Below are 14,714 nucleotides of genomic sequence, written 5' to 3' on the forward strand. Positions count from 1 at the left end.
TAGTGGTACTACCCATTGCTAAATTGATAACACTATCCACTGCAACTTTTACCTTAAAGGGAACTTGTCACCAGCGTGTACCTGCTGAAAATAATGGGAAGTGGGATAATCTCTTTAAAGACTGAGTATAATACATTTTAAAACCCAGGTCATGGCATGGGAAGGGTTATTAAATCATGATTTCTGAAGTTCCTAGTTTGCCCAAGTAGGAAATAATCTTGTGCCCTGTTGCATAAAAGACTCATATCTTCATAAGTAAAATAATAGGTACAGTTTTAGATTTTACCTATTAAGACATCTAATCAGAATCATCATGAAATATTTGAAGCCTATAGCATTTAAAAACATAAGAAAAAGGAAGAAAACTCACCAAAAGGACAATGGCAGTAGTACCCATCCACTCCACTTTGGCAAGATCCCCCATTAAAACATGGGTTGCATTCACAGTAATTAATGGCAGATTCACACAGTTTACCTAAAGGAGAAAAAGACTGTTCAGATATATTTCCAAACATAGTTAAATAAGAATCAGGAACGCTGCTCTGTATGCCCTGATTTAATAGAAGCAATCTAACAGCTACTTAAGACACTCCAAGTGAAACTCATACATAGCGTTACACCTTGTGCAACGTTTGAGAGAGTCATAGATGTTGTAGGAGTTCAGAACCTCAAAGTGCGAAGCCCTGTGTCTACACGACCCCCTCAGTCCCCGCACTTGGCATACATGGTTTTGCCCACAGTGCTCCTTTAACACAAAATGTGATTGTTCTCAGTAAGAGAAACCAAGTAGTCTTGTAGATATGTTATCTACAAGATTACTTGGTTTCTCTTACTGAGAACAGTCACATTTTACTCTACTGGCTAACACGGTACCAGATCTTTTTCTTTTTACCTTTAACACACATAAATACCAAAGTTCCTTTTATAGGGGTTGTCCATAAAAACAACTTATCATCTGTCCACAGAATAGGTGATGTGTCTGTTGAGTGGGATTCTAACTGCTGGGATCCCCACAGATCATGAGAATGGGTTCCTTAGTAACCCAGTATGAAAGGAATAGTTGTCACGCATGTGTACCACTGTTCCATAAATCTCTACGTGACTCCCGAAATAGCTGAGTAGAAGCACTCAGTCATATCTTCAGCAGTTACATAGAAATGAATGGAACAGTAGCACATACTTGACCACCGCTCGACTTATACACGAGCACTTGAGACCTTCCCCGTGATCGGTAAAGGTTTCAGTGGTGAGACCCTACTGTTCGCTTATCACCTATCCTGTGAATAGGTAAAAAGATATTTTCATGGCCAAACCCTAGCGTTAAACCATAAAGCACCTAAAGTTGTCAGTAGAGTGGATTACTTTCTACTAAACTGACATTTGGCTGATTGGTTGAGCATAGTCAGTGATATTAATTGAAGCCAACGTTACTACTCTCAGTTCCAAGACAGTCTTATACTATTTACGCACTACAATCATTGAATCAGAGCAGTTAGCAGTTTACAGATACCAATTTAAATCAGTATTGGTCTGATTGATCAGAAATGGGTCAAAAAACTGTTGACAAAAGTCTGTTGGCTATCACCAATTAGAAAACCCAAGATAGAAAATAACGGTGAAGGATTTTGTAGTGTAATTCTATACTCACTACTTTATATTCATTTGTAAAACATCAAGGCACATATTTCTATATACCTAACACATAAAATATGCAGCTAGTCATCATGGGAATTTGATCACTACATGCATTTCTAATCCAGCAACCATGTTTGAATAGATTTTCATTCTAACGTCCAATTTATAATCTGATAGCAATTCCACATGTTAAAAAAAATGTACATGACATCAAGTTGAATCATGGACTGGACGAGGAATCTTTAAGGCAGTATGGTTCTGATCTGTCAAAGACTTATATCCACTGAGAGTTTCAAAGCATTCAAAAATGGCCAAAATTCATATTTTGATTAAAGTATATTCCATCCACAATGACAAACTCACATACAGTAGATAACAGTTATATTAATGTTTTCATTGCTCTTTTTGGTGTATTAGTGTACCAGGACAGCCTGACCTCTGGCTCACTCGCAACCAACCAGGACTGGACTGTCTGACTCAGTTATGTCCCGATGGGTTCCAATTACATGCTTTATGAACACAGACGTAATGCAGTGCAGGCTCTATGAAGAAGAAGTTTTTGCTATCTGCAAGGCTGTAACTCTAACCTTAGCAGTACACTCATTTGACAGTCAACTTTAGGGATCCGAGAGCCCAGAGGAAAACACATCTATCTCTTGGGTTCACTCGGCAATAACCTTTGGCAGCTTCTACTATAAAAATGTATTTATTTCTATCTTGGCAATAAGGCCGGTGTCACACGGACGTAAGTGCATTTATGTTCATTTGAATCTGTCCTAAATGATGTAAGGATGCAACAGACTTTAAGGGCTTTAATAGGACATGCTGTGTTTTTTTCTACGCGCATAAATATGAGAGTGAAAAACACATGTCTGAATACCCCAATGCAAATAAATGGGGTTTTGGCTCTCCACATTATGCACGTAAAAATAGGCACTTGATGCGGTGTGTAAATACGCCCATATGAATAAGGGTCTAACTTCATGTTTTCAATGGCATGTGATGTCTTAAATATCAAGTTTGCAACATCTATACATACATCTGGAGCAGCACAGATGTTTTAGTATCATTTTCCGATTTATGTTACTTGGTCTTAGATGTACAGTAAAACCAAATAATTCCTGCACTTTGTGATTATTTCGCACACTTTGGGGTAGTTTTAAGAAAATTTTCTACATATCTATAATTTTTCATGAATGAGTCTTGAGTAGGGATGAGCGAGCGTACTCGGAAAAGCACTACTCGTTCGAGTAATTTGCTTTATCCGAGTATCGCTGTGCTCGTCCCTGAAGATTCGGGTGCCGCTGCGGCTGACAGGTGAGTCGCAGCGGGGAGCAGGGGAGAGCGGGCGGGAGAGAGGGAGAGAAAGATCTCCCCTCCATTCCTCCCCGCTCTCCTCTGCAGCTCCCCGCTCCGTGCCAGCACCCGAATCTTCAGGGACGAGCACAGCGATACTCGGATAAAGCAAATTACTCGAGCGAGTAGTGCTTTTCCGAGTACGCTCGCTCATCTCTAGTCTTGAGTTAAATATTTTAATATTTGCCTCCCACTTTCAATAAAGTTTGCAGAGCCTACTAACTGTACTAATTATGTCCTTTCGTTACAACCATGAACTGTTCCAGGTCCTCGGGTGTACTCTGCTTAAATTTGGCCACAATGCGTCCTCGCTCTGTCTTTTTGGTTCTCATCTCCACTGTAAACTTGACTTAAAGCCCCTCTATTAGGACGGGTTATTGGCATCTGCAACCAATCTACAGCCAAAGTGCAGGTCTCCTGCTTTGCCTTCTTGATTCCTGATATTCACTGTGCATATCTTTACAGAGCTCAGTGTAATATTCCCTCTGGGGCCCACTGTACAGGTAGAGTTCGTGCAAATATTTTCTCATTATTCTTGTTCTATGCAGTGAAATTTTCACAACAGTCCTCATGACTTCAACAGAATGAACACATCTTTACTAATGCTGAGCAAACCCGAATGGTGAGTTACAGTGGACTCCTCTTGTGGCTCAGCAGTTGTTGCCTTGCAGTTGTAGGTTCACATTTGACCAATGGCAACATCTGCATAGAGTTGGTATGTTCTTCCTGTGTTTCATAATGTTCACCTTTATTTATTAGATAAATATTACACTGCACTTTACATGACATGATATTGTCTGTCTTCATTTGTCCTTAGTCAGATTTGAACCTAGAACCCCAGCACTACATGGCAACAATGCTAGCCACTGAGACACTTTGCTGCTGCTGTTGCAGATGCTTTTTCCTCTTCCTTCTCCTCAATGAATGCATGCGCCATACAAATAACCACTCAGGAGTAACCTCGAACCCCAACACTGCAAGGCAATGATGCTAACCACTGAGCCACAGAAGGAGACCACCATCACTACCACCAATGTTATTCACTAATTTCAGGGGTATTAGTGAAAGTTTGATTTCAAAAGTTTGCTTAACACTATTGCCTATTGATTTCCACTCAAGAACTACCATAATTGTCTAGAGTGCCACCATCCTTCTGTCATAGTTCTTTTCAATACCTAAACAATACTCAACGGGACACTAATGGTTCTTGCATGATCAGTAAAGTAATCTTCTATGAACATTCTGATGATGCGATTGGTTACAGATTTGTAGAATATTCTATCCCTTATCACATCAGAGCAGGGTAGACCAGGATGAAAATAATAATAATACAACTTAAAAGGGACGTGTAAAAATGATGCTCCAATGCAGTGACGCAAATGTGTAAACTAGCTAATACACAAACAAGCTGTTTAAAAAACTCTTAAAGAATAAAATGATAGTGAGCTAGACAATATCTTACCTGTAGAGCCAGCTTTACAAACACAGTTAAAACCTCCTGGAAAATTCTGGCATATGCCGCCATTTTTGCAAGGACTGGAAAGGCACTCATTAATATCTCTCTCACAAGCAATTCCTGTAAAACCATCTGGGCAACTGCAAGAAAATCCTCCAACTAGGTTGTGGCAGGTTCCACCGTTATGACATGGAAGTGGCAAACATTCATCAATATCAGTTTCACATAGGTTTCCTTCATATCCTGGCATACATTTGCATATGAATGTTTGAAGAGGTTCATTTGCCACTATTATTACGGGAATACTCTCCAAAACTGTAATTCCAGGACTTACAGCAAGTCTTCTCATACAGCTTCCTCCATTGTAACAAGGATTATGTGCACAAGAGTCATGATCTACCGATTCTATCCATACTCCACTTTGACGAAATAATACTTCTTTGATGCTCTCGAAAAAAGTGCCTACTCCGCTTGGGTTAACATAATGATTATTGCTTCTTTTCACTGCAGTCATGACATATGTCTTGTTACTCTTTTCAAAAACGCCACACACTTGTACGGCAGTTCCAAGCCCAGTCAATTGTGAACTAGCTATTCGCAAGAAATGCAGGTAATTGTTCGTCAAAAAGTCTTTAACAGTTGGTATATTTAGCCTAAGAAGAATACTGTTATCAATTGTAGCATTACTGAATCCTGTAAAGAAAACTCTGACGTTATTTGTGACAGCACTGTGTAAACCATCATTACTATGAACCATAAGGTCAAATGTCCCATCAGCAGACCTTGACTGAGAATGGAGGTCACAACTGTCGGCTGGAATACTGAAAAGACTTGTAACCCCTGATGTAAAAGTGCAATGGAAGCTATCCAAAACATCAGGATCTTGAGGTTTGACACTGCCCAAAGTGCCCCCAGGAAAGACATTTCCATAATAATGAACATAAATCTCAACTGTCCTTGATTCAGATGGGTTGTCATTTTGGTCAATAACTTTAACATTTACAGTGCCCGTGGAAGACATTTGTGGAAAACCAGAATCTCTTGTCACAACAGATAAGAAAAACTCACTGATTTGTTCCCTATCAATTTCTCTGGTTGTAGTCAGCATTCCACCTGGACTGAGGCTAAAATAGCTGGTAGCAGGGCCAGTGCTAAGGAGATAATAATTAAATGGACCTTGATTTGGAGGAAGGTCCATGTCTGTGGATTGTAGTGTCATCACATGAGTCCCTGCTCTATGATTCTCCTTAACTTCTCCTTCTGTGGTAGATAATGCTGGCCCATTGTCATTGATGTCCTCTAGAGATACAATTAGGGTAGCAGTTCCTGTTGCAGAGGGTGTTCCTGAGTCAATAGCTAACACAGTAAGGTTGTAGATCGGTGTGGTTTCCCTATCTAATTCAGTCGTAACAGTAACCTGACCTGTTTGTGGATTTATTGAAAAGGCCCCTTTCTCATTTCCAGAACCAATGAAATAAGAAAATCTGCTCCAACTAGGAACTGAATCCGAGTCAAAGGCACTAACAAATGTGACATGGGTACCGGGTGGCACACCTTCACTGATTTGAACATTGTAAAATTTTAAGCTGAAAACAGGGGGATCGTTAGCATCAAGTACAGTGATATTAACATTAACTTCATCTATATCAGCACCCCGAATACTCCCGGTATTCTTTGCCAAGACTTTTAATGAGATTCTTTCTTCCTTTTCTCTGTCTAGTAGACCAGAAACATACAGCTTTCCTGTCTTTCTCTCAATTTGGAAGCCCTTTTTCCTGCTGCTGCCAAAAATTAAATAGTGGACTTCCCCATCAACTCCTAAGTCCCGGTCGCTTGCAAAAACTTCTCCAACTACAGTGCCTTTAGGAGCAGCCTCGGAAACTTCAAAATAATACATTTTTGATACAAATCGAGGTACATATTCATTTGTCCCCTGAAGCTGGACTGTAACAGTTACGAAACTGCAGCGTTCCTCATCAGGAACATTGAATGCTTTCACAGTCAGATGATAAGACTGCTTTGTTTCATAGTCAAGAAAACCTTGAGTTGTGATCACGCCTGTGTTTGGGTCAATTACGAAAAGGTCACTGTCTGATGACTGTATGGAATAAGCTGTAACGGCATTTGGTGAAGAATCTGCATCCGTTGCATTCAAGCGAATAACTGTTGTGCCACTTGGCGCATTTTCCATGACACTAGGCATATAGTCCTCCGACTGGAAAATAGGAGGATTGTCATTGACATCTTTAACGTGTACTGTTACAACACAGTAACCTGTTTTAGCAACCCATCCTCCATCTACAGCACTGATGGTTAAGTCATGTTTTTGGCACACTTCATAGTCAAGGTTTTTGGACAAAGATAATGCACCTGTGGAAGTGTTTATAGCAAAGAGACCAGCTTCATTTCCTGCTGTTATGTTATATGTGATCACTCCATTCATAGAAGTATCCCTGTCCCTTGCGGATACAGTCCTGATAACTGCTCCAACTGTAAAACTTTCCAAGACAGTTATGCTTATATGGCTTTGCGAGAATTCCGGTGTATGGTAGTTTTCTTCAGTTATGGTAATGTTAACTATTACCTGAGATGATAGCGGAGGATTACCTTTGTCTTTTGCTGTAACTTTAATCAAAAATATTTTATTTAAATCCATCATTAAAGAAGCAACCACACTAATCCACCCAGAATCTTTGTTTATATGAAACTTTCCAACAGAGTTCTCAGCTGACATAGAATATTCCACTTGAGAATTCAGTCCAAAGTCTTTTTCATCAACAGCTGTAACTTTAATTAGCTTTGTGCCAATTTTTGCATTTTTGGCTACAGGAGTAAAATATTTGCTTTGTAAAAATTTAGGAGGGTTGTCATTGCTGTCAACAATGTTAATTGATAGTGTGGTTTCGCTCATGAGAGGAGGACTACCTCTGTCTGAAGCACTGACAATAAAACTGTGTCTGTTGATATTAATGTTTCCTGATGCACTAGGGTTCTGATATTTCAAATGCTGCTTGTTAAATATTTCTCCTGTTGTTGAATTAATTCTAAAAAATTCAGATTGAGATTTGATGAAGTAATAGACTTGGCCATTCAGTCCTTCATCAGGATCAGATGCTAAAACTTGGGTGATCCTAATTCCAGGCTCTGTTGTCTCGGGGAAGTTTAAATAGTAGGATGGCTTACTGAATCGTGGAGCATTATCATTCACATCAGTCACAAATATGGTAACATCGGTGCTTACAGTCCACCCAGAATCATGGGCAGAGACTCGAACAATGTAGCGATCAGTATCTTCTCGGTTGATTGGTCTGCTTACTGTTATCACACCTGAATTGGGATTTATATGAAAAGGAAGACTAGTGTCTGCAATTGTGTACCTACTAACGGCGTTGGCCCCAGAGTCCTCATCCGATGTTGTAACTTGTGTAACAACGTAGCCCAAAGCTGCATTCTCTGGAACGGATGCACTAAATATTTGAGAAAATCTTGGTGCATTGTCATTATCATCTAAAACATTGATAACTACTTTGACTATCGAGCTCTGGGGAGCAGTCCCTTTATCAGATGCTCTGATGGTTAAAATATGTTGAGAAACCTTCTCTCGATCCAGTAGCCTTGTACTTCTTATTTCACCACTAACTCTGTTTATACTAAATAAATTATCCTTATTCCCATCAACAATTGCATAATCTAGTTGGCCGTTGGATCCGCTATCCTTGTCCTTCGCATAAACTGTGAGTATCCTACGGGGTGAAAGGTTTTCCATTATTTCTGCAATGAACGGATCTTGTCTAAATTGTGGCACGTTGTCATTAACATCCAAGATATTGACTTCTATCTTCTGGTAAGAGGAGAAGGGCGGAAATCCCATATCTCGTGCTTCAATCCATAGGACATACTTAGAAATGGTTTCAAAATCTAATGGGTTCTTAATGTAAAGCTGTCCATTTAATTCATCAATATGGAATGTGTTTCCAAAGTTACCACTGGCAATGTAAAAAGATAAACTTCCATCTCTTGTAGAGGAGCCAAAGACTGTTGTCACCAATGTTCCTACTTCTTGATTCTCGGAAAATGCAAATATTGTCTGATCGGCTCTAATCTGGGGGAATTCAGCTTCGTTAGCAAATCTGACAGTCACAGTGGTTGAATCCGATTTATAATTAACACCACCATCTTTTACTTGGACAGAAAATGTTATCTCCGAAGATCCCTCCAATGGCTCTGCAGTTCTTATAGCACCACGTAGAGGGTCAATGTGAAACTTATCTGCATGACGGCCTTTTAAGGAAAAATGAAGTTCTGAATTTGTGCCGATATCTTCATCAGTCACAGTCACAGCAAACACAAATGAATCTAAAAGCAAAAAAAAAAAAAGAAAATGAATATCTTACAAAGTACTCAACGTACAAAAAATAGACAATGTTACATGGAAAGAGTAGCAAAATACAAACCTGCTTTTAAAAATCAGCACTTAACCCCTTCCCAACATATGTCATACATGTACAGCACACATCAGGAGTCACTGTATGGTGTGGATTCAGTAGTCGAGTCCACTTCATACACAATTCAGTAGTTGAGCCCATTTCATACACATGGGTATCCGGTGTTAGCTGATCATGCCTGCTAACATTTTAAAAGCTACTGTTAATTCTGACAACGGCATTTAAATGTCGCGATCTGGAATTAAATGACCTTAATGGCCCATCCATGATGATACCATTCAGGTGACATAGCCCCCAGGGATGTCATGAATGTTTGCTTATTATGATGTGCCTGTGGCATGTCTCAATAGAATGCCTGTCGGAATGCAGTCTATTTTATACTATACAGTAAACAGTAAACTATAGTATTGCAGTATATTGTATGTCACTGATTATACAATGGGGGTTAAAAAAAGAGTAGAAATAAGTAAAAGAAAGATTTTTTCAATTATTACAAAAAATAAAAAAAATGAAAGTAAAAAAAAACAACTTTCTTTCCCAGTCATCGTTCAAAAAAAAAAACTGTAAAAAATGGCATAGCTGCATTCATAGAAGTGCATCTTATTAAAATATCACATTATTAATTCTGTATGGTGAACGCTGTCAGAAAAAAAAACACACAATGCCAGAAATGCACGTTTTATGGTCACCCAGTCTCCACGAAAAAGATGAACAAAAAGTGTTCAAAAAGCTGTATGTACCGCTAAATGGTACCAATAGAAACTATAGGTCACCTCACAAAAAACAAGCTCTCGTACAGCTGCATCAATAGAAAAATAAAAAAGTTATGGGGGGCAAAAACAGAAAGCAATAAAAAAAGCTACAAAAAACTATATAAATTTGGTACTGGCACACAGAATAAAGATAACATGTTATTTTTACTGCATCACGTATGCCGTAAAATACCCCCACCCTCCAAAAAAATGACAATATTTCATTTACTTTCCAATTTTCCAAACATTTTTTTCAGTTTTCCAATAAATTATATGGTATCTTAAATGGTACCATAGAACTCACTCCACAAAAAACAAGCCCTGATGTAGCTGTGTCACTGGAATGGGGGTCATATTTATACGAGATTTGTGCATCTCAAAACACACAAATCTCATGCGATTTTAGCGCCTGTGTGAAGGCAGCCTAAGGCCTTAGTCAGACGGGCGTTTTTTCGCGCGATTTGCGGATCGCATGACGGATGCGCATCCGCAAATCGCGTGACCGGTGCCCGAAAATCGCCTGAAAATCTGCTCCTAGCCGCGTTTCATTAGAAACGGGCCGGAGCTGTCCAGCGCATTGCATTTAATGGAGCGGCAATACAGCCCACTCCATTAAAAGCAATGCGCTGCGGGCGAGTGTGGGATGAATTGTCGGGAAGGGCTTAAATATATAAGCCCTTCCCTGCAATTCATCCAGAAAAGTGTTAAAATAAAGAATATATATATACTTACCTGCTCCCGGCAGCCGGAGTTCCGCGCGGCCGGCCTGCAGTGGGTGTGAAGGGGGTGTGAGTCAGACCTGCCCCCTGATTGGCTCAGCGCTGGATGAATTGCAGGGAAGGGCTTATATATTTAAGCCCTTCCCGACAATTCATCCTGCGCTCGCTGGCAGCCCATTGCTTTCAATGGAGGCGGCTGTATTGCCGGCTCCATTGAATTCAATGGGCAAACATCGTTCTTCTCTGCCACAGCTGTTACAGCTGTGGCAGAGAAGAATGATTTGTCTTCTATATGTTCTCAATGGGGTCAGCGCTGCTGCCGCCGGCCCCATTGAGCGCATATAGAGAAGAGAACAGGAATCGCAGATCGCAGATAGGTGCGATCTGCGATTTCTGTTCTATAATTTATCGGACGAGCGCATAAAAAGCGCTCATGTGTCCGATACCGTTGCAAAGCAATGGTTTTATAAAATCGCCGGACCCATGCGCATGCGCAAATCGCGGCAAAAAACGCCCGTCTGACTGAGGCCTTACACAGATTTTCATCTTAAATGTTGCAGATTGTCACATGGATTTAGTCTTATTCAATAGGGCAAATCGGCGTTCCGTCGCCCAACGAGGCTTCAGCAGGGATTCTGCACTGCAACTGCTTAAAAAATTGACATGTAAATATTTTTTTTTCCATGACGAGGATTTCAAAATCTTTATGCAGAAAAATCCTTGCTGTATGAACTTTGCCATGGATTCCAATTGAATCACAAAGGATAGTGGAAGAATGTGAATTCTGATGTGAATTTCAGCACAGAATCAACATGAAAATCCCCGTTCCAAAATCTGAGTGTGAACAGAGCCTTAGGAAAAGCCATCAATAACTGATCAATGAGGGTCTTAGACGAAAGTTTACCCAGGCATAGTGACATACGTAGTCATGATTGTGCCTGGTACTACAGATGACAGAAGCCTATTTATGTGACTAAAGGTTTATTCACATGGGTATAAGCGCATTTCGTCCTTGTATATATGAAGTGTATTTACGGAACCGAAAATCGCTTATGCCCACTGATATAATCATAGGGAATGTAGCGGATGCAGTTGCACCCGCGCCCACGAGGCTTAGGGGGCTCATAAGGCCTCTCTTCTCCATATAGGGAGCCCAGTACTATGAATAAATCATTATAGTTGGGGGCCCCGTTACAGGTTTTGAATTGGGACCCAGAAGCTTCACATTACACCTCTACGTTAAGAGGTTAAAAGAATTTGGGGGGCCCCAAGATAAACTTTTGCACCCAGACCCATGAGCCTTTAGCTCCACCCCTGCTTATGCCCATATATGCTCACAAATACACTATGTCCTTGCTGTACAACTATACACTGTGAATATGCAGTTTCCTCTTTCCTCTCTCTGGACTTCAATCTATAAATCTCATATCTATCTATCTGATATCTATCTGTCTCATATCTATCTATATATCTATCTCATATATATTTATCTCATATCTATCTATCTATCTGATATCTATCTATCTGATATCTATCTGTCTCATATCTATCTGTCTCATATCTATCTATATATCCATCTCCTATCTATCTATTTATCTGATATCTATCTATCTATCTATCTATCTATCTATCTATCTATCTATCTCATATCTATCTATCTATCTGATATCTATCTATCTCATATCTATCTGTCTCATATCTATCTATCTATCTATCTATCTCCTATCTATCTATCTATCTATCTATCTATCTATCTATCTATCTCATATCTATCTATCTCATATCTATCTATCTATCTCATATCTATCTGTCTCATATTTATCTATCTATCTATCTATCTCATATCTATCTGTCTCATATCTATCTATCTATCTATCTCATATCCATCTATCTATCTATCTATCTATCTATCTCCTATCTATCTATCTATCTCATATCTATCTATCTCATATCTATATATCTATCTATCTATCTCATATCTATCTATCTATCTCATATCTATCTGTCTCATATTTATCTATCTATCTATCTATCTATCTATCTATCTATCTCATATCTATCTCTCTATCTATCTATCTATCTATCTATCTATCTATCTATCTATCTCATATCCATCTATCTATCTATCTCATATCTATCTATCCCATATCTATCTATCTCATATCCATCTATCTATCTATATATCTATCTATCTATCCCATATCTATTTATCTCATATCTATCTATCTATCTATCTATCTATCTATCTATCTATCTATCTATCTATCTATCTATCTATCTTTCTATCTATTATTGAGCACAGCCAACAGTGGAGTGTGCTTACCTGAAGTTGTAGGTGATGGTATATGAGTTACATATGGGTTATGTAAGAATCTTGGTGGATTATCGTTTACATCCAGAATATTCACTGTTACCGCGGTTGAACTGGTTAAGCTCGGAGCACCGCCATCAGTAGCCACAATGAGAAGTGTATAATTGTCTTTGACCTCTCTGTCTAACAATGAGCTGCTTATGATCTGACCAGTAGAAGGATTAATCGTAAACTGAGAATTCCCACCAACCAGGCTGTAGCTGTAGGAAAGAAAACGGAAAGTCATTTTATATTCACTCATTAGATTTGTTTTTTATTAAACTCCATAAATGTTGCTTTAAATCAGAAGATTACAGACTCTAGCATTTGCTGCAGAGCACTATCCCCTAGATGCAACAATAAAATGAGGAAATCTGAAGAAACTCATTAAAACCTAGATATTCTGCTAATGAACACTAAGCCAAGCTGAAGATTTAATGTTCTATTAACGACGTGTCTGCTTCAGATAAACCTCTGTGATCATTTTAAATTACTTTAATATTGCAACTATCACCGCTAAATCCTCACTCTTAATGATCTGCATCCAAAATAAATAACCCCCTTTATGAAAAATGTAATACTAAATATAGGTTTGAAACAAATTACATTACGATCAAAAGAGCTATCATTTTAATTTACTCTTTGTTTGTGGGAATGAGAGCATGGAATACGTAGCAAAGAACACCAGATTTCACTGGCTTTTTCAAAGGCATCCCAAACAATAGGGGCAAAATAGATAACTCTCATATATATATATATATATATATATATATATATATATACATATAGCAGGTTTTAAAAACATAAGTAATGTGTGAATAATATATATATATATATATATATATATATATATATATATATATATATATATATACATATATATATATAGATAGATAGCTATATATATATCTATATATATATAGCTATATATATCTATAGATATATATTACTTATGTTTTTCTAATCTGTCTTCTATAATCAGCCCTGTCACTGCCATATTGTTGCTATAGTCTTCACCTTTGATGACAATTCACTACATAGTACTCCTGCTAGCAAAGAAGACTTAATTAACGAGTACTAAGATTGTTTAGACTTCCTTGAGCACTCAGTAGGTAGCCCTTGGCTTGTCAATATAATTTAACATCCTCATTACTTGCCTTGAAAAATATAGTAGCGGCAAATGCATTAAACTATGGTTTGTCACATGAAGCCTAGTGGTGTTGACAACAGGAGGTGGTTTTCAGTAGGGGGTTGAAAAGTACAACTTGTAACGAGTGAGGCTAGAGGAAATGTAATCATGTGACACAGCTTACCGAACAACACCATTCAGGCCCGCATCAGGATCAGAACAACTGACCAGAAGGACATCTGTGCCAGTGGGGGCATCTTCTGGGATACTTATAAAATGCTGACTTAAGGCAAATGCGGGTTTGTTGTCATTGATATCATCTATGTTGACGATAATCGTGCCTGTTCCAGTAAGTGCAGGAGCTCCTGTAAGGGCATTCAAAGAAAAAGGTGAAAGAAAATCACGTTAATAAGGTTGAATATGAAGATTATTAAGATATAATAAAAATAATCTTTATTTGTATAGCGTCAACTTATTCCGCAGCGCTTAATGGATTATAAAGTATGATAAAAGCCCTCATTGATTTAACTATTAATATTACCATGAAACACTAATTATGTTCTGCCTTACTGTTATTACTATCATTATCATTGATTTCCATATGCCCGGGTCGCTATATGGACATTAGGTGGGTCAAAAGCAAAGACTGCTCACTAAAAGTGGCTCTAGTGAACCAGACCCATTCATGTTTCATATGGTCAATCATTCATATGAATGGCCTGCATGTAGTATTACATTTTCCATGTAGAGATTTAAAACCGGAGCTATGGAGATCAGCTAATTGCTGTGCTGCCTTCAATATGAAAGAGTGCTGTCTTCATGAGACCACCCATTCAGAAGCCCTGTCAATGGTGTGATCTTTGATTTATCGC

General features: G+C 38.6%; 1 protein-coding gene across 1 annotated transcript in view; it reads right to left on the bottom strand.

Annotated features, from left to right (window-relative positions):
• FAT4 (FAT atypical cadherin 4) overlaps positions 1 to 14,714 on the bottom strand; it is a 214,969-nt gene that overhangs the window by 20,919 nt on the left and 179,336 nt on the right. Inside the window, exons 7-10 of the mRNA XM_066573773.1 lie at positions 14,027 to 14,207; positions 12,687 to 12,934; positions 4,454 to 8,803; positions 371 to 475 (exon numbers count right to left, since the gene is read on the bottom strand). Coding sequence (XP_066429870.1) covers positions 371 to 475; positions 4,454 to 8,803; positions 12,687 to 12,934; positions 14,027 to 14,207 — 4,884 coding nt within the window. The remainder of the gene's footprint in view (positions 1 to 370; positions 476 to 4,453; positions 8,804 to 12,686; positions 12,935 to 14,026; positions 14,208 to 14,714) is intronic.

This window comes from Eleutherodactylus coqui, chromosome 7 (genome assembly GCF_035609145.1).
Source record: "Eleutherodactylus coqui strain aEleCoq1 chromosome 7, aEleCoq1.hap1, whole genome shotgun sequence".
Taxonomy (NCBI): Eukaryota; Metazoa; Chordata; class Amphibia; order Anura; family Eleutherodactylidae; genus Eleutherodactylus; species Eleutherodactylus coqui.